This window comes from Martes martes (genome assembly GCF_963455335.1).
Source record: "Martes martes genome assembly, chromosome: 16".
In the NCBI taxonomy this organism is placed as follows: Eukaryota; Metazoa; Chordata; class Mammalia; order Carnivora; family Mustelidae; genus Martes; species Martes martes.
The window spans coordinates 47,603,369-47,627,253 of NC_137904.1; the positions used below are offsets into that span (position 1 = coordinate 47,603,369).

At 55.3% G+C, this 23,885-nt stretch overlaps 3 protein-coding genes across 3 annotated transcripts in view; all 3 read right to left on the bottom strand.

Moving 5' to 3' along the window:
• Positions 1 to 62: 62 nt before the first annotated feature.
• Positions 63 to 3,806, bottom strand: LOC308357196 (EF-hand calcium-binding domain-containing protein 3-like; the record flags this gene model as incomplete). The annotated part of the gene is made up of 9 exons (XM_080826664.1): positions 63 to 190; positions 477 to 635; positions 744 to 922; positions 1,125 to 1,245; positions 1,336 to 1,407; positions 1,781 to 1,924; positions 2,656 to 2,702; positions 2,826 to 3,044; positions 3,730 to 3,806. The coding sequence occupies 9 exons, from the start codon at positions 3,804 to 3,806 to the stop codon at positions 63 to 65; spliced, it is 1,146 nt and encodes a 381-aa protein (XP_080682790.1).
• Positions 3,807 to 5,070: 1,264 nt separating this feature from the next.
• Positions 5,071 to 16,681, bottom strand: SPATA32 (spermatogenesis associated 32; the record flags this gene model as incomplete). The annotated part of the gene is given in 9 exon segments (XM_080826665.1): positions 5,071 to 5,155; positions 5,776 to 6,444; positions 6,589 to 6,716; positions 7,000 to 7,054; positions 7,898 to 7,984; positions 15,935 to 16,020; positions 16,022 to 16,054; positions 16,056 to 16,088; positions 16,664 to 16,681. Coding segments are annotated over 9 exon segments (1,194 nt in total).
• A 294-nt stretch (positions 16,682 to 16,975) lies between these two features.
• MAP3K14 (mitogen-activated protein kinase kinase kinase 14) overlaps positions 16,976 to 23,885 on the bottom strand; it is a 43,019-nt gene continuing 36,109 nt past the window's right edge. Inside the window, exons 10-16 of the mRNA XM_080826544.1 lie at positions 23,139 to 23,302; positions 22,592 to 22,742; positions 20,721 to 21,104; positions 20,447 to 20,553; positions 19,886 to 20,030; positions 18,941 to 19,041; positions 16,976 to 18,625 (exon numbers count right to left, since the gene is read on the bottom strand). Of these exons, the coding sequence (XP_080682670.1) occupies positions 18,461 to 18,625; positions 18,941 to 19,041; positions 19,886 to 20,030; positions 20,447 to 20,553; positions 20,721 to 21,104; positions 22,592 to 22,742; positions 23,139 to 23,302 (1,217 nt within the window). The 3' untranslated portion in view covers positions 16,976 to 18,460. The remainder of the gene's footprint in view (positions 18,626 to 18,940; positions 19,042 to 19,885; positions 20,031 to 20,446; positions 20,554 to 20,720; positions 21,105 to 22,591; positions 22,743 to 23,138; positions 23,303 to 23,885) is intronic.

Genomic DNA, 23,885 nt, shown 5'->3' on the forward strand with positions numbered 1-23,885 from the left:
AAGATCCGCGTCCGCTCTGTGCCCGCCCCACCACACACAGCCTGTTCTGCTCCGCAAACGCTTTACTTTTTCATAGCAGGTTTCTGCAAACAGGCTGGCGACAGGGAGTAGGGCTGCTTCTGCACTAGAGTTGGGGGGGAGGGAGTCATCTTCGAGGGGCGCCGATGGTCTAGTGGCTGGCCCATGAACTCTGTGGGAGGGCAGAGGGGTGGTGGGGAGGATCAAGCCGGCAGCTCCCCTTCTGAGACTCGGGATTAGCCCCACCTCAGTCCTCCTGTCTACACGCCCCGCCCCATCTCCACCTCCTATTTGGGTACCCTGCCCCTTTTTCTGAGACTCGGTCCCAGCCTTGGTCAAGCCCCTGCATTGATCCCAGGTTACTTCGCTGGCCTCCTCCTGGTTTCCTGGAGTCGGCTCGCACTGATCGCCTGCCCCTCCCCTGTCTGCCCCGCCCCACCCCCTCCCTCTGCTCTCACCCCGGCTGAGCGACCTCTGGGTGGGCACGAGCTTGTGGCGGCTGGAGTGGCAGGACTTGGGAAGTCGGACATTGGGGCGTGGGGCTCGGTGCCACATCCCGTCTTCTGGGGGTGTCCACACGGCCAAGTTAGGTATCTGAGAGTAGGGGCTGTGCGCACCTGGCCCGGGGAAGCCGGTGGGAGGAAAAGGAGGGGCTTATTCCTGACAGCAGTTTCCCGAGGGAGGGTCTCCCCCTCTGTCGGGTCCCCGCCCAACCCAGGGCGCACCCGCTTTGTGCAGTCTGTGCAGGGAGCGCTCCAGCTCGGCGCTGGAGAGGCCGCTGAGACGCGTGGCCTGGCAGAAGAAGGTGAGGCCCACGTGAGGGTGCCCGGTGCTGCTGCGCCCCCGGGACCGGCCCTTCCAGCCAGGGTTCAGCCGCAGAGCCCGCTGCTTCTTGGTGTAGTAGCTTGAGGGGACAAGTGGGGGGCAGCCTCGTCAGATACCGCCTCCCCCAGTCTTCATCTCACAGGTGGGGAAACCACCCTCAGGACAGGAGGCCACAGGAAACTGACCCGGCATTCAGGGCTCCCAACTCCCTCAGGGGACCCCTGCAGGGGGCAGCAAGTGCTCCCCCATCCTGGGCCCTGAAGCTGGGGACATGGGCCTACCTCATCACTTCCTGCACCACCCTGTGAGGCAGGAAGCCCTGGTTCATCAGCTTGAACAGCATCTCTAAGAACAGGGATTGCAAGCCCTGGGGATCCCAGAACTGGCTGTTCCTCACCTGGCCTGGGGGCAGAGATTGGGGTTGGGGGGGCTTGTGAGGAGGAACCTCCCCCGGTCCAGGCCCTTCCCACCCCCACCAGCCTAGCCCCTCACCCAAGCACTGAGCCAGGCGGTAGCTGTCAGTGAGGACACCCAGGAAGTCTTTGAAGCTTACGGTTCCATCACCTGGGAAGAGAGAGAGAGGAAGGGGCGCTGGCGGTGTCTTCCCCGCCCCCCCACAGAAGGCTCACTCTGCATGTGCTTTAGGGGTGTGTCTGCAGCTCCTTCCAGACACTAGAGAATCCAGTCCCACCTCCAGCCAAATGTCAACCCAGGTGGAATGGGGGAGAAATAGCTCTTGCCCTGGGGGATCCCCCAGTCACAAGGATTAACACAGCAGAAAGGTTTAGCGCTACGGGATAGGTGTGTTGATCAGAGCAGGCTTCCTGGAAGAGGGAACTCTAAAACAGGACTGGGCTGGGGATTCTGTGGGCAAAGGAGACCTTGTCCAGGGCTAGAAGTGAGGGAGGACCAAAGGCCAGGGATGGGGGGCACCCACCATCCAAGTCTGCCTGCTGCAGGGCCTCGCACATCTCCTGTGGGCTCAGCTGGATGCCCACATTGCGTAGGGTGGCTTTCATGCTGCGCATGTCCACAGAGCCTGTCGGGCCGGAGCTGAACAGTTTGAAGATCTCCTGGAACGCTGCGGGCAGGGAGGGAGGCAGGCAGCAAGGAGAACGGCACGCAGGGGCCGGGACGTCCGCCCACCCCAGCTCACAACGGGACTAAGGACTTGGGTCATTCCCACCATGGAGGCATGAGAGCATTTAAGAACAGCAGTGGCTGCTGTGTTGGCCCTTGTCAAGTCCCCATTCAAGTCTCAGGTCCAAGATTCATGCCTGAACATTCAACACTTATGCCCAAGATCACACCACCAGTAGACTGGGCAGTGCTGGGCTTCGGAATCCAGCTCTGGGGCTCAGTGCTCCGAGGCTCACGGAGCCCGGCTGGCGCCTGGCAGGGAGCAGGAGCTGAAGATTACTGGTGGCGGGTGAAATGACTGCTTCGAGGGGCCCCCGCCAGCGGTACCGTGGCTTTGGGGCCCCCAAACGTAGATCCCACAGCTCCAGACTCTGGGGGGGAGCAGGGAACTCAGATTATTTTCCCCCACCCTCTCTCCCAATTTCCTTCCTCCCTCTTTCATCTTTCATTTGTGCAGTCCATCCACCCATCACACACACACACACACACACACACACACACACACACCAGTGAGCCCTGGAATTGTAAAGATTAGCCAGTTAGACTGGCATTGAGGGACAGTTACATGATCACCAACTTCTCACAACAACCCCAGTCTCTGGGGAGGTCACCCCTTGCCATTCTGCCGGGAGCACCACCCCCTTCTCCTCTGCTCCCGGCCCTGGGCCTCACCTGCCAGCAGCCGGGCTGTCAGGGGCAGCAGGCTCTCCTCTGCAGAGCTGATTCAGGAGGAAGAGGGTGGAAAGGACTTTGCACCTGCTGCAGAAGGATGCTGGGGCCTGCCTGGCAGGCCTTACCCCAAACCCCGCACTTTGGACCTGGTCTCTGGTCCCTGCCCTTACCGCTGAGACCCGGAGCCTGACCGCACTGAACTGGCAGCTGCAAGGTGCTTGAACTCCCTGGGCCTTTGGGAGCACTGCTCGGCCCCTAGGCCTTTGATGGATGCTGGCTCCCTGGGGCTCAGCGGGAGAGCGGGCTGCTGAGGCCTCCCCTTCTGTGTCCTGTAGCCCTGCTCCCCTCCTGGGTCCTGTGTGGGCAGTCTTCGAGGCTGCTGTGGGGACCTTGGAGGCAGAAGAAGACAGGGGTCAGGGGCCGGCCTGCCTGAGTGCTCGGACTAGGAGGGGAGGAGGAGGGCCCGGGGACAAGGCGTGTGGGGGCTCAGGCTCAGCTCTACCTTCTCCCAGGACCCCCACACCAGCCTGTACCCACAGGGGGATTCTGGAGACAGTAGCTTGTCCCAGCAGACCCTTTGCCAGCCCGGTTACCTGTACGTTCCCTGTGCCAACGTCGGGGATCTCTTGGTCTTCTGCCTTCGGCTGCCTGAAAGGCGGAGTCGCAGACTCGAGGCTGGTCCAGTGCCCCGGGCCTGCAGCCCCTAGGTTGGTTTTAGCAGCTGTTGGCAGCAGGGCGCTCTGTCCCTCGCCACAGGCCCGATTCTTCTGGCAGGGGGTGGGGACCTGCTGCCTTACACTTGAGTTTCTGCTCCCCTTAAGGCATCTGAATTTGCGACTGCACTCCTGACGCTAACATGGGCTGGCAGAGGCCCAGGGAGAAGCAGGCCTTAGAGTCCGGAAGCGAGGGCATGGGAAGGAGGGGTGCAGCCGGCTGTGGCCCACTCCCTCCTTACCCCAGGTCTCCTGGCGGGGAAGGGTCTCCTCTTCCAAACCATGCAAATTTACAAACCACAGTTCCCAACATACTCCAAGAAGATGCTTCCAACAGCCCAGCCGCCCCCCAGATACTCACCTCCGTATCGCCTCCTCCTTCCTCTTTCCAGTCCCCCCCTCCCCCACATTGGCCCTGGCCCATTCCCAGCTGTTCATCCCTTCCTAATCCCACCCTCTTAGGGCCTGGCTGGGCAGGCTCCCGAGGATCAGCAAGGCTGGGTGTTCACCTGGGGCCTTAGTGCTGGCGGGTCCAGAGGCCGACAGGGCCGGAGCGAGGCTCTCCTTTCCCTTCTTCCCTTTTCACACCCGCGTCCCTCCCCACATTCTGAATTCCCTTCCCCCCTTTGCTGCCAGCTCTCCCACATTGCCTGTCCTCCCTCAGCGTGGGAAGGCTTGTGCATTCGTGTGCATGTTTAGCACACGTGTCTGGCACACAGGCACGTGTGTTGATGTGTGCTTGTGCACATGGCCAGTGTGGAACTGCCTTGTGAGTGAATGTGTGTGTGTGTGTGCCCGCGTGGTGCACGAGTCAGCGGAGGGTAGGTGTGCGCATGTGTAAGTGTGTCTGGGTTGCACGGGGAAGTACACCATTACATTCAGGCTCGCCCCTACATTTTGAGATACTTGTAGCTCAAGGCTGTGTGGGCCCTGGAGGGGCAGTCCTTTGGCTTCTCTCTTCCCCTCCTTTGAGGCCCTGGGCACTGTCCATTCCCCACACTAGGCCCTCACTGTGGACAGAAGCGGGAAGAATTCCTTTCAGACTTGCCTCCTCACCTGGCCAGCCCACCCCCGCAGAGGCCCTCTCCAAAGGTGATCCCAACATGTCCCTGGTTTCAGGCCAAGAGGAAGACCCACTTCACGACCTAAGACACCGGAAAACTTGGGGCACCTGGGAGCCTCAGTGGGTTAAGCCTCTGCCTTTGGCTCAGGTCATGGTCTCGGGGTCCTGGGATCGAGCCCAGCATTGGGCTCTCTGCTCAGCAGGGAACCTGCTCCCACCCCTCCCCCCGCCTGCCTCTCTGCCTACTTGTGATCTCTGTCTGTCAAATAAAAAAAGAAAATCTTTGAAAAAGAGAAAAGACACCTGAAGCCTCAGACACGGTCATGAGTCTCTGCCACTGGCTGAGAGTTCTGGAAAGGAGTGAGGAGGGGCCAAATAGGGCTGGCAGAGCCCTCAGGGACAGGGTGGGCAGGTGGGCTGGGGCAGCTAAAAAATAGGGGTGGGTTGAAACAAATACAGGATGGGTTAACTAACTAGAATTTAAGTAAAGTCTTGAAAGAAAAAAACCCATGGGGGGCGGTATCCCTAAGAAATCGAGATCAGGACGCCACAGCCACGTGAGCTCACTAGTCCGGGAGCACTTGCACAAAAAGTCTGAGCCGGGGGCCAGCACTGGAGGCTTTTACTGGTTTTGTCTAGTCATTTCACTGGGGAAGTGGGGGACGACACCTTAAAATGGATTTTCAGCAATAATGGACTCCCTTTCCTGGTTCCCGGCACCGAGCTGCAACGCAAAAGAGAGAGTGTCACTTGGGCCCCAGTGGCAGGGTCGGGGAGGGGGGTGAACCCAGACCCTCTGCGAGGAGGGCCCGGGGTGGGGGTAAGAGAGCCTCTTCCTGCCGCACGCGGTTGGGCAGCTGGTCCTCTGTTGTGTCCATTCATCACCAGGAAGCAAGGGGTGCTGGAGAGCTCTGTGCCCCTCACATTCTGCATAAGGAGGCATCCTGGGCCCTGGGCCATCGAGTCCTCAGCGGGGCAGATGCTAGCCTGAGCATGGCCCATGAAGGTGAGGCCACCTGCCTTCTGGGGGACCGAGCTTCCTAATGCTAGAATGGCCCTTCCCAGGCTGAACCCAGGTCCTTGCCTGGGCCCAGAATTGCTCACCCTCCATGGTCCCCGGGCCTCCTCCAGCCCTGGCCTTGGCTCTGCCTCTCAGTCCACCGGAACCTTGTTTCCAGCAGCCTTTATGAGGTCACTGAGTTTGAGACATCACAGCCCACCCCATCTCCGTCCCCTCCCCAACCACTCATTCCATTTCTCCACCCCTACCCAGCTGCATGAGGAGTGGGCCCACCCACACATCCCAGCACACTCCCTCTGCGGAAAGCTGGGGGCCAGACTCACCCCTTTACGGCTCCTTTAGGAGGAGGGGACCTGGCCGGCTGCTTGAGAAGCTGCACTTCTCCTTTTATGGTGGCCCTCTTGATCCCCGGCTTGCTGAAATCCAGGTAAGGGCGGAAGAAGTTCTTGTCTTCCTGCTTCCAAGCTTTCTGTGACTCCTCAGTTTCCAGAGATTTCTCCAGCAGGTCCTTAGTGAGCTTTTCCTTCTCTGGCTGATCCGTGGCCAGCTGAGGGGCGGGAGCTGTAGAAGGTGCCTCGGCCTTCTGAGGTGGAGCTTTGATCATATGCTCCAAGTTGGGCAAATCCATCTTGCTGGAGGAGGCCACAGCCAAGGAAGAGGCAAAGTTGACCAGATCGGCCAGGCCGATGCCCGGTGAGGGACTGGAGGAGGGCGGTGGGGGGTTTGATGGCTGCTGGGAGTCGGCGGCGGGCGGCGCTGGCTGGGCACTGGGGTTTTCGATTTGCTTCGTGCAGCACACACAGGCATCCTCGAGGTCAGACTCCTGGTCCTGACAGCTAGTGGTCTTACCTGTGTTATTGCTGATCGCCCGCCGCAGGCTGCGTTCTGAGGCCTGGATGTGTTTGTCTGCCCAGAAGAGGTGGTTAGAGGTCTGCACGCGGATAGAGCGACGGTTGGTGGACGCCTGGTCCTCCTCTGGCAAACTCACGTAGCTAGAATGCGGCCTCACAGTCTGGAGGCTGGTGTGCTGCGGCGTGTGGGGCTGGAGGGACTCTGGCTTAGACTCCGGCTGCTCGGGGTCCTTGGGCTCCGGCTCTGGCTCCGGCTCCGGCTCCAGCTCCGGCTCCGGCTCCGGCTCCGGCTCCGGCTCCGGCTCAGGCTCCATCTCCAGCTCTAGTTCCCGCTCTAGTTCCTGCTCTAGTTCCTGCTCTATGTCCAGGTCCACTTTGTGAGTGCGCTCCAGTGCCAGCAATTCTTTCTCCAGCTGAAAAGTTTCAACTGAAGCTGAGGAGGCCCCTGGCCCTGAGGTCCTTCTGGGACCAAGTCTCTGTCCCCCTCTCCTCAGCCTTCCTCCCCTCCTGGTCCCTCTTGCAGAGACCCACCTGGGGCAGGGAGACGGTGTGGGGCACTGGCGAGGGTAGGTGGGCACGAGGGCGCCAGCACGGCCCGGTGCAGGTTCCCGGGATTGGCAAGGATTTCGAGAAGACGGGCCCTAAGGAGTCCGGCCCCTTACCTCCCACCTCCCCCCAAGAGGCCCTCCTGCCCACCGTTACCTCAATCTCCTCTTCCTCTTCAAACGGCTGCTGTTGGTTTAGGTCACTGCTACGACAGAAGGGGACAGAATGGATGACAGGCTTCCGGGGGGTGGGTGGGGTGGTTTTAGGGGCAATGGAGGTCTCTGGGGCCCTCGAGATTCCCTCCCCTGCACAGAGGCTGGCAAGACCCCCAGAAGCTCATCCACTCCCCTCACGGTCCCTGCACCCACCAAGAATTTTGGAGCAACATTCTCTTTCTTTAGTGAGTTTGGGAGGTGCCTGGAGAGCTTGCCAAGTTGCCCCCTACCCCAAAGAGGGATCCAGGCAGCTGGAGGTGAGGCCCAGAATTCTCCCTTCTGATCAAGTATTCCCATGAGCCAGTGAGCTCCCCAGGAGGACTGGTGCCCAGAAGGAGGCCCCCAACAGAGGGAGAAGCCCAGGGTGACGCCCTCCTCCTGAGCTGCCCAACCCCAGCCTGGCAGATCTCAAAGGCAGGGGTGTGTGTGGAGGCTCCCCTCAGCTCTTGCTGGCCATGTGCTGCTAGCGCAGCCCTTCCCCTCAGTGCTCAGCCCCTGTGACTCCCTCTCCTTCCTTAGGCTTCGGGTCCCCCCTCACCCCGGGTCGCTCTGTACTCAGAGCAAAGCAACCAGAAGGTCCTAGTTCCCCTCCATGTCCCCGAGTGTATACCCCACCGCCCCTCAGTCCTTCATTAACGTCAGAGCCTGGACGCAGAAGCAGAACGGGGGGGTGGTAGGACTCCCCTCCCCCCCAACACTGCCCTTGAGGAGATATTGGAAAGAAGCAAGATGGAGGGAGATCTTGGGTTGGGGGGGGTTGGTATATGAAAGCTTGGCAGTGGTGGCAGGGGGTAAGGGTTGGTGGTCCTGGAGGGTGGGGGACTGGCTCTCACTGCGTCTCCACAATGTCCACTGACTCCTTGCCACAGCAGGGGAATCCACTGGCACCTGGCAGGGAGAAGGAGGTGAGGGCCGGGGAGCTGCAGGGGGAGACGAACCTGGGGCGTTCTGGAACCCTGGGCAGGTGGTACTGCTCCAGTTACCCCCTCCGTCCCTCCCTGTCCTTAGTCTCAGCCCATTCACCACCGCCTCTCCCATCCTGCCCCTTGCTCCCTCCTCTCTCCAGCGTCAGCAGCCCTGCCCTCCGCATCTGCTCCCCCCTCCCCGCGCTAGAATTTGCCTTTCCTTCCACTCTCCCCAATCCATCATCCTGCTCCCCGAGGACGGATGCTAACAGGCTTCACTGCTGTTTCTTGAGGGCTGCTAGCCCAGGCAACGGGTTGGGCACCTTCTGTGCTCTCTCTCATCGATTCAACACAAAAAATGACAAGAAGTTCATTTGCCCAAGGTCCCTCAGCTGAGGGTTGCCAACATCAGGAGCTGGATGCAGATTGGACCGAAGAAAAACTCTTCACTCCCCTGCCCCACGTGCTATCCTATGAGGCATCTGTAACTGCGTGGGGACCTCTAAGAACCCGTCCATTCCTGCTCCTCGGCCCCCTTTCCTCTCTCTGGCCAGGCTTCAGATCTGGCACTCCCCCTAATCCTGGCCCCTCCTGCCCTGAAGTCCTTCCTCTCCTCCAGGCTTTTCTCATCCTGGGGTCACCCACCCGGGGAATTTTCGCCCCAGGCATTTGATCTGTGGGGATGCTGACTGCAGTGTTCCCATCACCCGCTGGAGAAGAGGTTGAGCATAGCCTTGGGGAAGGTTTCTGCACCACAGTCGCCTCCCTGGAGCTTGTATCTTTTACTGAAGATGCTTCTTTTTCATCATCTGGGGGGTGGGGGGTGGGGCACTAGGCTGTCCCATTCTCCCAAGCTCCCCAGGGTGGTAGATGGGGATCGATGGTGGATTGGTCATGGCAGTGGGAAAGCCGGATCCCCCTGAGCTTGGAGTGTGGCAGGAAATGATGGCCTTGGCGCTGGCTGAGAAGAATCGCTCCCAGGATTATATCCAAAGGATCAGTGTGCCCTGGCCTCCTCCTAGAGATGTAGAGGCTGTTTCTGTGTCTGGGATTTGCGACATCCATGTTCCTCCTGGGCCTGGGCCTCTTGGATCAGCCGCATGGCCGGGCTAGGAGAGTACTACCACGGTCAGGCTCCTAAGAGCTAGCTCAGTGGTCTCTGGACCCTCCACCAACTTGACTGCCATGTTCCATTGGCTTCCTTCATGTCTCTCTTCATTTCTAGCTCCACCTGCCCCCAGTGCTGCTTTTCTCCAGGCCTCTTGCGTCAGAGCCTTCCTTTGCTTGCTTACAAAATTTCCTTCGACAATCTAATCAATACCCATTGCCTAAACCCTTCCATGAACAGAACGGGGTGTGGATAGGAAGAGAAAATATTAGGTGCGAGCCTCATCATGGCACTGGAGGGGTGGAAGCAAAAGTCTGAGGTTGACTCAGCTTGGGACCTCTGTGCCCAACTTGGGAATGTTCTGTCAGGGACTCAGGTGACATTCTATAGCATGTGACTCAGGTGACATTCTATAGCATGTGAAATGATTTCAGTTTCCAACCCCTGGATGCTAGTGCGTAGAAATGTATATCCTGTAACCATCCTAAAATCCTATCGGTGCTAGTTTTTTGTTTTGGTTTAGTTTTGTAGATCCCATAAAGTTCTCTACAAAAACAATAATGTGTGTGACTCAGGGCGCCTGGCTGAATCAGTCGCTAGAGCACGTGACTGTTGATCTCAGGGTTGTAGGTCCAAGCCCCGTGTTGGGTGTAGAGATTACTTAAACAACTTAAAAATAAAGTCTGTGTGTGACTCAAGAGACAGTTTTACTTCTTCCTTTCCAAATTGGATGTCTCTTATTTCCTTATTCTGCTTTAGTGTACTGAGAACAGTGTTCAGTACAATGCTGAATAGAATTGACAGTGGACATGTTGTTTTGTTCCTGACCTTAGGGAGGAAGCATTCAGTATTTCACCATTAAGCGTGATGTTAGCTGTAGTTTTCCCTCAAAGGTGCCCTTTATCACGTTGAGGAAAGTTCCCTTCTATTCCTAGTTCACTTAGTTTTTACAGATTTCTTTTTTGGAGAGAAAGAGAGAGCGTGTGTATGCAAACAAGGCAGGGGAGGGATAGAGGAAGGAGAGAATCCTAAGCAGACTGCACGTTCAGCGTGGAACCCAACATGGTGCTTGATCCCAAGACCCTGAGATCATGACCTGACCTGAAATCGAGTTGGACACTTAATCAACTGAGCCACCCAGGTGCCCCTTAGTTCACTTAGTTTTTAGTTAGGAAGAGATGTTAGGTTTTGTCTGATGATTTTTCTGCATTTATTGAGATGATTATATGTTTTTTCTTTTATATTCTTTTATTTTTCTTTTGTTTTTTAGTATCTCTTCATCCATTGTGGGGCTCGAACTCATGACCTTCAGAGTAAGAGTCGCATGCTCTCCCAACTGAGCCAGGCAGGTGCCCCTGTTTTTCTTTTATGTTCTGTTAATATATGATATATCTATATATCTATATATATAGATATATCATGCTATAACACAAACAATGTTATATATTATTCTGTTAACAATTCTCTTATATTCTGTTTATGATGAAATAAATTAATTTTTGAATGTTAAAATCAATCTTACATCCCTGAGATAAATTTCATCTGGTCATAATGTATTATCATTTTATGTACTGTTGAATTTGATTTGCTAACTAATTTTTTTAAAGACTTTATTTATTTGGGGTGCCTGGGTGACTCAGTTGGTTAAACGACTGCACTCCGCTCAGGCCATGATCCTGGAGTCCCGGGATCGAGTCCCGCATTGGGGTCCCTGCTCAGTGGGGATCCTGCTTCTCCCTCTGACCTTTCCCCTCTCATGCTCTCTCTCCCTCAAATAAATAAATAAAAATAAAATCTTTAAAAAGATTTTATTTATTTGACAGAGGGAACTGGAGAGAGGGAACAGAGAGCTGGAACACAAGCAGAGGGAGTGGGAGAGGGAGAAGCAGGCTTCCCACAGAGCAGGGAGCCTGATGTGGGGCTTGATCCCAGGAACCTGGGATCATGACCTGGGCCTAAGGCAGATGCTTAACAACTGAGCCTCCTGGATGCCCCTGATTTGCTAACTTTTTTGAAAGAAATCTCACATGAGGTTCATGAAGTATATTGGTGCATAATTTTCTTACATTGTCTTCATCAGGTTTTGATACCAGAATAACGTTGGTTTCATAGAATGAGTTGGGAAGTATTCTCTCTTCAGTTTTCTGAAAGAGTTTGCATAAAATTGGTACAATTTCTTCCTTATGTTTGGCAGAATTCACAGGTGAAGCTTGTGAACCTGGGCCTGGAGTTTCCTTATCTATGACATCTAAGTTGGCGAATTTATTGGCATAAGGTGTTTATAATATTCTTTGTTATCCTTTTCATATCTGTGGATTCTGTAATGATGCCTCCTTTTTCATTTCTCATATTGGTAATTTCTGTCTTCTTTCTTTTTGTCCTGTTCAGTTTGGCTGGAGATTTGTCAATTTTGTTGATCTTCTTGAACCAGACAGAGATATGTCTGTTTCTTGCCTGATCATCGCAAAGTGACATCTGCCAGGGAATCAGTCCTGCAGTTACAGGTTCCAGATCAGCTTTTTTTTTTTTTTTTAAGATTTTATTTATTTATTGACAGAAATCACAAGTAGGCAGATAGGTAGGCAGAGGGTGGTGGGGAGGCAGGCTCCCTGCTGAGCAGAGAGCCCCATGCGGGGCTCGATCCCAGGACCCTGAGATCATGACCTGAGCCGAAGGCAGAGGCCTAACTCACTGAGCCACCCGGGCGCCCCCCAAATCAGCTTTTTATGATTTCACTCTTAAATATGAACAGCTACGCATGACCACACATTTGAGGAAACTGCCCACATGCAATTGACAGACCAAGAGAAAAGATGACTATAATACCAGAGGTTATTTGGGAAACAGAAAGGAGCTTTAAATATACTCTAGAATCTTGAGATTCCGAGATGTAGATATTCAGCAATATGTATTACATCCAAAAAGCAAGAATAGGATGCTCTTTAAAAAATTAGGAAAAGAAAGAACTTTTGGCAAAAAGACTTGGAAAATATAGCAGAAAATTTTCTCAGGAAGTAGAACCAAAATATCAAGACAATGTGAGAGAAAATGATCAAGAGGCAGTCAGTTCTGAGTTAGAGAAAGGGGATCTAGAAAGAATAGAGAACATGGAAAAGGAAAGAGAAAAATTTTCATGAGCTGAATGATGATGTCACTGGCTTAAGAGGGTTCACCGAAAGCCCTGCACGATAGATGTCAAAAGATCCTTCCATCAAAGTTCATTGCACCAGGAACAAAGAATTCTTAAATGTTTCTAAAGTGGAAAAACCAGTCACCTATGAGGGGAGGGGGGTCAATTATACTGGCAGCAGTGTTAGCAACAATGGCTGCCTTTAAAATTCTGAGGAAAATGTTTTTTAACCTATAGGTTTATATCCAGCCAAACTATCATTTCAGACATGGAGGGACTCAGGAAATTTACTTCCTCTTTTTTAAAGGAAGTTATTTGAAGATGTGCTAAAACAAAATAAAGGTATAAAACAAGAGAGCCAGGAAGGAAATAGGGGTCCACCCCAGGAAATCAACCAAGTTCCGGGATTTTAACTGTATAGAGGCAAGAAGATGAAGGGTTCTGGACAGTAGATTTCTGAAACAAAACCTGACAGAATAGTTGATTAGATGTAGAGGGTGGTGAAAACTAAGACTGTGATAAAACCAAAGAACATAAGAAAAAGGCAAGGAGAAACTCCAGGAAAAACGAAAAGCTGTATGAGAAAGAAAAGGTAACTGTGGTACCATTCCCGGTACATGAACAGTAGTTAGGAGTCACAAGAGTGTTAAGTCCAGTTTTCAACTTTCAGAATCAACATATAAATTATCAGTTGGAAAACACATTTGTGGCTTTAGGACATTGTAAATGTTACCAACCTTGATATTTAAAAAATAAAAATACAGGTTAGCATCATTGGGAGGTGGGAGGGAGGAAAGCTGGAGGGAAGGGTCAAGAGCACTGAAAACTTCATCTTACTCTGTGTGGTATGAAAAGAGGTTATCTAAAGTGACGAAAAATAAAAGACGTAAGTATATTAAACTTACAAAGGCACCAGCAGATCTAAAAATGATGTTGGGAGAATGGGGGAGGGTGGATCCATTAGAGCAGGAAGGTGATAATGTCTAAAACTGATAAACCAAGAAAGAGTCCATGAGCTTGCAGAAGGAGAAGAAGGTAATTAGGCAGAAAATGGTTCTAATGAAACAATCGTGGCTGCTCTGAGGAGTGAGATTGGGGGTGTGTTATAGGGGATACTTGCTTTTCATCACTGAATAAGCTCTTCAGGCTCTTTAATCATATGCATCTATTTCTTTGATAAAATTAAATATTGAACCCCTGACTAAGGGCCAGACACTGTGCGAGGGGACACAGTGATGAACACACACAGTTTGTGCCCTCTTGGGACTTCCAAGCCTGTGGCTGGGACCATAGAAGATTCTCCAATCTCTATTTCTTATTCTTTTTTTTTTTTAATTTTATTTATTTATTTGACAGAGAGAGATCGATCACAAGTAGGCAGAGAGGCAGGCAGAGAGAGAGGGGGAAGCAGGCTCCCTGCTGAGCAGAGAGCCTGATTCAGGGCTAGATACCAGAACCCCGGGATCATGACCTGAGCCGAAGGCAGAGGTTGAACCCACTGAGCCACCCAGGCGCCCCCTCCAATCTCTATTTCTTATTCCCACTTCTCCGGAGCTCTAGATCGAACTCCAGTCACTGATTGCACATTTCTCCTTAAGGGGGCGGGGATCTCTCCCTTGTCAGAGCCTTGAATGTCTCCTATTCCTGAAATGTCCCTTGCTTTCTATTGGGAAGATGCTCAGCGCTCACTTCTTCCCAAAGACCTTCAGGACTCTACCCCATGGCATCTCCTCCAGTTGCCCCCGCCCAGACCTGGTCCCTGCAGACCTTTGAGCACAGGACTCTTGTTGATTCCTTAATCAGAGGTGGGCAGACTGTGTGGGCTGCCCACTTTTTTTTTTTTTTTTTAAGGATTTTATTTATTTGTCAGAGAGAGAGAGAGCACACAAGCAGGCAGAGTGGCAGGCAGAGGCAGAGAGAGAAGCAGGCTCCCCCGCTGAGCAAGGAGCCCATTGCAGGACTTGATCCCAGGACCCTGGGATCATGAACTGAGCTGAAGGCAGCGGCTTAACCGACTGAGCCACCCAGGCATCCCCAATGGGCTGCCCACTTCGAATCTCTGATTCCCGGCAAATAAGAGTCTGCAAGGTGGATTCTCAGCAAAAGTCTGTGCAAAGAAATGAACTCTTCATCCCTCTCACCCTGCCAAGCCATGTGGCTTGTTCTCCATTTTTAACGTCAAGTTCATACCCTCTGTGCCTAGACTCGAGTGTGGCCAACTTGCCTGCATGCCTCATCCATCGTCCTTCCTAATCACTAGTATCGTGATTACCCCCTCGCCCCTGGTAATCTCCCCCTCCCCGATAATCCTTCATTCTATCACCCAAATTAGAAACCTGGTTATTTGTGAACCCTCTCACTTCCCCAGCTTCTGACCTCCCTACCTCTGATGTTGACCTTGTGTAGGTCCCTTTCTCCACCCCCACTCCTACTCATCTCCTAACACCAAAGTCAACACAAACCTAGGACTGATCACCTGCCGGCACTCCATGCTGAGTGGTTCCCATACATCCTATCCTCTTCACCACTTTATGTCCAAACAGTCATGACTCTGCTCTCACAGATGGGGAAACTGCCCAGGACACACAGGGACTAAGAGCAGTGCCATGACTGGGACCCAGGACTGACTGGCTCTGAAACCCATGATGTTAACCACTCTGTTGTTTGAAATCTCTTTAGGCTTCTAGCTGGACCACTGCAACCATACTTCCCTCCAACTTGGGCTACTTAATGATCCCAGAGTGACCTGCCTTTGGTCACATCCAGACTGTAGAGTGGCTTCAGAGATCCTGTATGGTCTGACCTCTGCCCTCTTGTTGCAGTCCCTGGTATCCAGCTCCCTCCTTGCTCCAAGCCCAAGCTCCCCCAGAGCACAGCAGATCCTTTTGTGCCTCAGTGCCTTTGCACCTGCTACACTTCAGTTACTCAGGAAGTCTTTCCTCTGGCAAAACCCTACTCATCCCTGACAGGCCAACCCACCTCTCCAATGTCATCATCTGTGTAACACAGCTAGCTGTCCTAGCCACATTTTAATTTTTGTCAACTCATCAAACTCAGGGCCCAGCACAAGAGTAAAAGCTGAAATGTCATAGGGGTGATTTAAGGTGTCTGCATCAGTGGGTCACCCCACGGGTTTGGGAAAGGAAAAAGCTGCTCTCCGGTTGTTGGTTCTTGGAAAAATTTAAATGCTGGCCCACGGCCTCCTGGGAGAGATGGTCTTGAGAAGAAAACTCCCACTTCAGTGGAAATCTAAGGGGCAAAGAGCTCTGCTCCATCGTTACGGAGCAGAGTGCAAGGGACGAGGGAGGCGCTCAGTATTTGTGGAAGCCAACTGCTTCCTTCTGCAAAGGCTCCAATCAACCAAGAACAACTGAACGTGATTTTGGGGTTATCAGCCATTTGGGACAATTTATGAGTCGTTTCCTGGGCGTAAGGCCACGATTCTTTCCGTGTGCCGAGAACCCCTACAAGAGTGGGCTGAATCTGCAGCCTTTACTCCAAAGTATACTCCGTGTGCAGGGCACGCGCCTGTGCACCGCGCAGGGCCCAGGCTGGGCGCGGTAGTCTGGGGAAGAGGGCATGGGCGCCCGGGGCTTTGGGAGCAGGGGGAGGGGCCCCGGGCCGATTCCCCGCCCCGCCCCGCCCCGCCCCGCCCCTGACTTTCACTATCCCCGCTCCGCCCGCCCCCGCCCCTCGGGGCACGCGCCAGCCCGCTCCCACCTGTCACCCCCATGCTGATCGAGGCTCTGTCGGGGAGGCGGGGAGCGGGCTGGTGGCTGCTGCCCCTCCGCCTCCAGTGCGCTCTTTGGTTGGGGGCTGTGGGGGGCGCTGGAGATGCTGTGGGCGCCTGCGCCTGTGATGTCGCCGCCTCTGTGACGTCCCTGCCCCCGACCCCAGGGACGGAGAGGTAAAAAAAAACAAAAACAAAAACAAAAGCCAAACCCGCTCAGGATTCGGGCGTGTGGGCGGGGCGGCCGCTGTGGGGTGTCCAGAGCAGGCTGAGCCACTCCGAGCACTCTCCAGACGCTGGGCTGCTCTGCTCTTCTTCCCCGCAGGCCCAGAGGGAGCGGCCACCCATAAGCTTGGATGGCCTTAGCACCTGCCCCTTCCTGGGGGGGCAGGACCCCTCCAGGAAGCCGCTGAACCTGGAACCTGCAGCCTGCACCCCAAGGTCTGCATGTGCCCACGTGCACACACACACACACACACACACACACACAGAGCAAACTGAGCAAGGCTTCAGGGGGTGTGGAGCCACACGTGACAAGTCCCCCCCCCCTCCCCGCGCCCCCCAAGTAGCCTCCATCCTCAGAAGGGCGCCTGTCCTGGAAAGGCATCTCTGCTAGCTCAGGGGTGGGAGTCTCAGCCGGCTCCCAGTTCTGCTCCTTGGAAGCCAGGCCTCAGGGACAGGAGAGGATAAGGTGGTATTCATTCCAGGCTCCTGGTACGCCCCGACCTCTCCACGGCCCGCCATTGTCCAGGTCTTGGCGACCTTTCCTCCTCAGCCTGGCAGTGTTTGGCCAGGGACTTCCCTACTGCCACTGGGTGGGATATCTTGCTTAACTGGTCTGAATGGATAGGCCAAAAGTGGGATTGGAAGCGCCCACTGGGAGGGGTGGTGAGAAAAGTGACCTCATTCAAGGATTGGAAACAGTCCTTGCCCAAAATAAATGGCAGAAGTGAGAAGATGCCACCAAGAAGGCAAAGGGAGGCGACTGTTAGGATCTGAGGCAGGCAAGAGTGGGGACAGCCATGGCCTAACACATTTGTCATCACCCCAAACTTTATTGCTTACAAAGAGTACCACCCAAACTCTGCAGTACGGAAAGGCTGCAGCTCTTCACGTGTTGGGGGTTGGGGGGGGGTCTCTCCCTGGGGAGCAGAATGGCTTGATGTGGATAGCTGGACAGAGGCCACTTTGGCAAGACACCGGGATGAGCTTCTCCCGAGGAGAATTCCCAGGGGACACCCCTCACCTCCAGGAGCAGATGCTAGCCAGCCCCCACACAAGGATTCACAGTTGATTAATGCTACATGAGTCCTGATCAGCGACAAAGAGACTGGGCTGGGGTAATGGGGTATGGTGTGGGGGGCTCATCTTAAAGAAATCTGGAGGTTTGAGGGGTCATGTGCATGGAGACAGGTCAAGATTCGAATCCCTTCACCCCATCTCCCAGCCTGCTGATGTGTGTGCAGAGCCACCGACCTGCCCTCCTGGAGGGCAGCCGTGAAAGTGCTTTGAGGTCATCAGAGTGCAAAGTGCAGTTGGCAATGCCCCCCGAAGAGAGGGGCACGGCAGGGCCAGAGTGAGTGTGAGGCCCGGGCTGTGTCTCAGGAAACTGGGGTGCATGATGTCTAAAGCCACTGCTGGGTGGGGACAAGAGCACCAGCGCCTGCCACTTTCTTGCACATGGATCACAGCCCACTTGTAGGCCCGTCTGTACGCCCAGCTCCTAGCGGGCTGGGCTTCTGCCACCCTTCACTTGGACAGACCGAGAGGGCAGAGGGCCAGTGAGCCATGCGCCATGCCGGGTCTGTAGCCACAGCTCAGGGCCTGCTGCTCTGGGAGAGACTGGTGGCTAGCAGCGACGGGACACATGCTTGGGGACTGAGAACCATTTCACTTAGACACCTGTGGTCCTGGCGGAAGCGGAGTCCAGCTCCGGACCTGTGTTGCTACGCCCTGATGCTGTGCCGTGGTCTCCCAGGAAGACTTCCCAGCGTCAGGCGTCCCTGACTCTGTCGGGAAAGTTCCTAGATCAAAAAGGGGCTTCGATGGCCACACAAGGGGGTCAGAGGGCTCCCCGTTCTCCCCACGGTAGGTACAGATGCTGGCCCGTTCCTATGCCAGACCTGGGTGTGGGTCCTCAGACACTCGACACCCTCCCACCTGCTCAGAGGCCGAGGGACTTGCCCACCCCTTCCCAACCCAGGCCAGAAGCTACGCTCCCCTGATGGCTAGCAAGGGGCCACTGATCCAAATAGGTCAGGCCAGCTCACGGGGACCAGGGCAGAGCAGACTCTTTTCATTCCCCACTTACGGGAAGTGGTCTCCTGCTGCCCTCCTCCTCCCCATGTGGGCACAGGGTGCTCTCCTGGTGGGGTCAGGCGGGGCACGGGACACCCTTGTCCCCCCGCTGAGCCAGGGGGTGGCAAGTCCCTGGGAGCAGGCTGAGCCCCGGTGCCAGGGGCAGAGCCGAGCACCGATGAGGCAGGCTGCCTCCCGCGGTGGAGTCATTGGTGGGAGGCTAGCTCAGGGCCTGTTCTCCAGCTGGCCGTGCTTCACCCTCCAGCTCCAGGCAAAGCTGCCGTCAGGGGCCAGGGTGCAGTGCAGGTCAATGCCCGAATCCGGCACCTCCATGTCATAGCGCACAGGCTGCCCGTCCTTGGTCACCAAGCTGAAGGCTGCGGCCGGGATCTGGGGGCAGAGCAGACCAGTGGGTCTGAGACCGTGGCACGGAGCTCAGAGGCTGCCTAGAGGTGCCTGCTGAGGTCTCCCGCCAGCTAAGCAGGCAGTCCTGAAGGCCTAGAGGACTCCGAGAGGTTCATCCGGCCCAAGGGTAGGTCCTGAGGACCTTCCATTGCCACTGTCCGGCCTGCCCTGGGACCGAGGGGGAGATCTGAAGCCAGCCACTCCCTACGTGCCAGTTCTCCTTATTCAAAAGCCTTCCTCCCAGAGGGCTTGGCCAGGTACATGGGCTGCCTCTAAGTCAGCGCGTACCTGCCCCCTTACCTGGCTGCTGATGCCAGTTGCGATGTCCCCCACCTTGACCCGGTGAAACTCCCGGATGTGCAGGTGTTCGCCATTGAGAGACTGTATCTGGATTTTCACACCTAGAAGGCAGGCAAGGTGACAGTCAGCAGAGTGGCCAGTGGCTCCCTATGAAGCCCGAGGCAGAGGGACACAGGACAGCCATGAGGAAGCTGATGGAACATTTAGGCTGGAGTGGCCCTAATGTCACACACCTGCTGGCTCCTCCTGGTAATTTTCTGTCAACCCTAGAACTAGGCTTGCACAACACAAAGAGCTAAGGTTGGCTCTTTTGGGGAACTAGTATTCCAACTTGCACACAAAGCAGAACGGAAGTGGAAACGCAGACTCTTAAATTAGCTTGCGGTCAACTCAGGCTGTAACGTTCTCTGAGTTGGAGAGGCCATCAGCAAGGCCATGGGGGCCTGAGGCTACGTGTCACACCGGTGCTGGGAAGAGCCGGGGAACGGGGAGCCGCTGAAACCCTCATTCCGTCCAAATCACAGCACAACCTACGCAGCCACGCTGGAAAATATCTCGTCTTAGGACTTGAAATCCCAGAGGAGGATCCCAGCAAACTGGCTTGCTGCTGATTCTTATCTTGCTCCTTGTTTCCCTTCCGAAGACATTATTTCTTGACTCCAGGCCAGGAGAGACTGCTTTGTGCCCCAAGCGAGGGGCCTTCTGGAACTCCATCAGCAGCCCATGGAGGCAATGGGCCTTCGCTGCCTGACCAGGAAAGGCTCTTGGCCAATCAGAGAGGGCCTTTGCTCTAAACCGACCCAATGGCCACTCCAGTCTGGGCACCAGGGGCCTTGCTCCCCCCTCGCCCACCAGGGGAAGGGAGACCTAAACTCCCTTGGACTCCCCAACCCCAGGTGGCTCAGGTTCCGTGGAGCGGCTGAGCGGGCGAGAGCTGGGCCATACCGTTGAAATAGCTCGGCGTGTCGGTGGGCCGCCCCCGGGCCAGCACCATGTTCCAGCTGGAGCTGCGAGCCTCGGCCTGGCTGTTCCACGAGTGCACGCCGGAACTCAGGGTGTCCCGCGAGCTCTGGGAGGCCTTTGATGGGTTCTGAAATGACAGCGGGTGCGACTCAGGCCCCTGGGCTCAGGGGGCTGTCTCCGGCCTTTGGTTGGATTGGGGGCACAGGGGTTGTGGGCCCTCCCCTGGGGGTGAGGAACTGCTCAAGTCCTGGGCTGGAGTGTGGCTCTACTGGGCACTTTTGGGGCTAAGCAGGGGGCTGAGCTGAGGAGTATTTCTAGAAGAACCCAAGCCCAAATATTCTTCCCACTAGCCTTACTGGCCAAACCATTCCCCAATTCCCAGGTGTGCTGAAGACGGACTGTCTCCTTCTGAGAAACCATGACCCCCTGCCCGGGTGGGGAGCCCTTCCGAAAGGAAGGAGTGATTCCCTTCAGCCTCCCTTTACCAGTGCTTGCACACAGCCCACTTACCAGCGGGACACAAAGGGTCCGCGGCCAGCTTACCTTCTCACTGTCGTCGGACAGAGAGAGGCTGTCGATGCTGAGGCACGAGAGAATTTGCTCCTGCTCCTCCAGTGAAAAGGGCTGGGACAGGCTGTTCAGAAATAGTTCTGCAGAGAGATGTAGAGGATGGCTGTCAACCGGGAGCGGATGGCCTGTCTGTGTGTCTGGCCGCTTGGACTGCAGGAGCGGACCTCCAGGGACAGGTGCACAGGCCCTGGGGGAGGTCCATGCCCATGCCCGGGGACCCGGGGGCTGCAGCCGTGGCTGCCCGTACCCATTTCCAGCTGCTGCAGCTCCTGCTCAGGGAGCGTTGCCTTCCGCTCCACCGAGCTGGGGTTTTTCACAGGGGCCGGGTCCAGGGAGGACAGAGGCAATGGCTCCCAGGTCCCAGACTCCTCCTTGCCCCAGTTCAGGCTCGGAGACTTGTTCCGCTCCGGGGGCTCTGGGGGTAGTGGAGGTTGGAGCTGAGGGGCCCCGCCTGTCGCGTCCTCAGTTGGCTGGGGCCCCGGAGCCCCAGGGGAGAGCTCCCTCGGCTGGGCGTGCGGGGTCTCCGGGGTCTGGGGAGAGTGGCCTTGGCTGGGCAGTGCCTGGGCTGCGTGTGGCGGCGGATGTCTCGGCTCTTTGCACTCTCCCCTCCAAGGGCTCCTCAGACCTCCCACTGCAAAACAGAGCACGCTCAGTGAGGTGGAAAACAGGCCAGCCCAGACTCCGGGCCGGACCAGGTGGCCCTTCCTGAGGTGAGGGCTGGGAGCAAGCAGTGAGGGAGGACTCTGGTCCCACTAAGGGACACAATTTAGGAGGGCGCTGTGTGGTCTTGGAGGAGGCCTCTTCCATAGGATGGCCTTCCACAATGGGAATACAACAATATTTCTATCTATTCCATCTTCCTTCTAGGTAGCAATCACAAATTTAAAAATGACAGCAATGGCTGCAGGAAAGGACTCTGTCACTAGCAAAGAGAAGATTTAAAAAACAGCCCTAGGGCGCCTGGATGGCTCAGTGGGTTAAGCCTCTGGCTTCGGCTCAGGTCATGATCCCAGGGTCCTGGGATCGAGCCCCGTGTCGGGCTCTCTGCTCAGCGGGGAGCCTGTTTCCCCCCTCTCTCTCTGCCTGCCTCTCTGCCTACTTGTGACCTCTCTCTGTGAAATTAAATAAATAAGATCTTTAAAAAATAAAATAAAATAAAAAACAGCCCTGAGGTCACAGCGACTTCAAGTTCCCGTGTAAACTGGCCTCCTTGACCTCCTGCCCCCCCTTATCTCTCTTAACCCCACGCCCCCTCACAGTCAGTCTTTCCTGGGGGACTATTGCTCTAGAGTGCGGGGGGGGGCAGTTCATCTGTGTTTGGGGGGTGTGTGTGAGGTGTCTCTCCTGTGTTTATTCCCGCGATCCCCATAACCACTGCTTTTCCCTTGCCCGCCTCCCAGTGACATTCTATTATGTTTGATGTGTCCCTTAGGGTCCAATTATGTTTCTGCGAAGTGTATGTTGTTTTTATTTATCAATATTTAGTTTACGAAAAAGGGATTGTGTTCTAGGCCTCGTTCTGACCATTTTCCCGGCACCACAGTTTGAAAATCCCGCCAGGCTGCTCTGAGAACACTGTCTTGCTTTCACTGCCCTGTGGAATTCCATGGGACACACCCCGTGCACCACCCCTTGCCCTTGGCTCCTCCAAGCTCCTGGGAAGGGATGTGCCCCTGTACCCTCCTCCCCTCCCATAAACAACTCACAGGTCACACGTGTGCAGATGTCAGCCCACGTGCTTCGAGGTGCCCTCCAGCAAAGCTAAGGGTCCCTGCCCCACACTCTCCCTGCCACTGGGTGCTCCTGACTTTCTGCCTTTTCTCACTGACTGGCTGGCAAGTGCCACCTGGCTTTATCTCACAGTCACTGATTCCTCATCAGCTCAGGCACCCCTTTCCATGTTGTAGTCCCTGGCCCCCATCAGCCCAGCATCGAGGCACCGCACAGAGCACTTCTCTTCACCACTGGTCTTCCAACAAGCCCATGGTGGGTGTCATTCCCATGCTTTAGATGGAGACACCCAGGCCACCAAGGTGCTCAGAGGTCAAGTACCTTGCCCCTGACCACAACACCACACTGTCGCCTCTCCCGCCCCTGCAGCCAGTGGGGGACTCTTACCATGGTGCAGCGCCTGGCTGACCTTTCCCCCCAGCTCCACTGCAGAGGCCCGGCGGCCAGGCTCTTTCCTCAGCCCCTCCTGGATGACCTGGGCAGTGAGTGGGGTGCAGGAGGGCGGGATCTCCCTCACAGGCGGGGGCTCGCTGGCGATCTGTGGGTCAGAAGGTGACATGTGTGGCCTGTCTCCCCTCACTCCCAGCACCCAGCTTCCTGTTCTGGCTCTTCTCCACTCTCCCCTACCCTGTGGTGTTGGAGTTGGTCACAAAGACTGGAAAGGGCTGGGACTTTGCCAAGGAAAGGGAAGAAGGGGGCCAGGGGGACAGGGTCAGGCGGCAAGGCCCGACCTGCCATGAACTTGAGGGGATCCCTCCCTTAGGCTCTCCCCTGGAGCCCGCAGACTTGGGTGGCAAGTATTTGAGTCAGGGCCCCACATTTAGGATGAGGCCTCTTCCTGTTCCCATCTGCCGCCAAAGAGCGGCCCAGACCGAGGCCACCGCAAGCCCGAGGCTGGGTCTCCGTCTTCACCCTCCCAGGCGCTGGCACTGACCTTGAGGCAAAGCGGCCCCCTGAAGTACTGGGTCCATGGATGGTAGCCGTTGAGCATGTGCAGCATCATGCAACAGCTGCTCCAGACGTCCACCTTGGCGTCACAGGGTTGGCCCATCACCACCTCTGGGGCCATGTGGGTCTCCGTGCCGGGGATGTAGTCCCCTGGGAAGGTGGCGGGAGACCGGAAAGCCAACTGTGAACTCAGACGGGCAAGAGCCTCAGCAGTGACCCCCAACCCCAGCCCCCAGCCCACTCCTGAAATACCTGGAATTTGTCTCTGCTCAAGTACCTTGAATAGAGAGGAAGCTTCTAGACCAAACTTGCCAGGGGATAAGCTAAGTCAGGGGCCCCGCTGGGAACTGGTACAAAGGCTGTATCACTCAAAACAGGGGCTCGACCCTATGGACCCCATCCTTAGAATACATTTTTTAAAAATTGGGAGGGCCCTGGGCACTGAAAATTACGTTGTAGGAGACTAATTAATGGTTTGATGTTTCTGAAGTTTTATTGAGTGAAGAGAAAAAAAAAAAGAAAACTTTAATGCATAGAAAACTAGAAGGATCAATACCAGATGTGAAGATTTTCTTTCCCCCTCTGGTGATTTGTATTTTTTATTTTTGCTTAGTTCTACTTTCTGTAAAAGATTTTAGAATAGAAATTATTCTTGTAATAATTTCTAAAATAGAAATATAAAAAAAAACCCACTAGTTATTTTAAAGTGACAGGCAGGGGTCCGTCTTCAGTC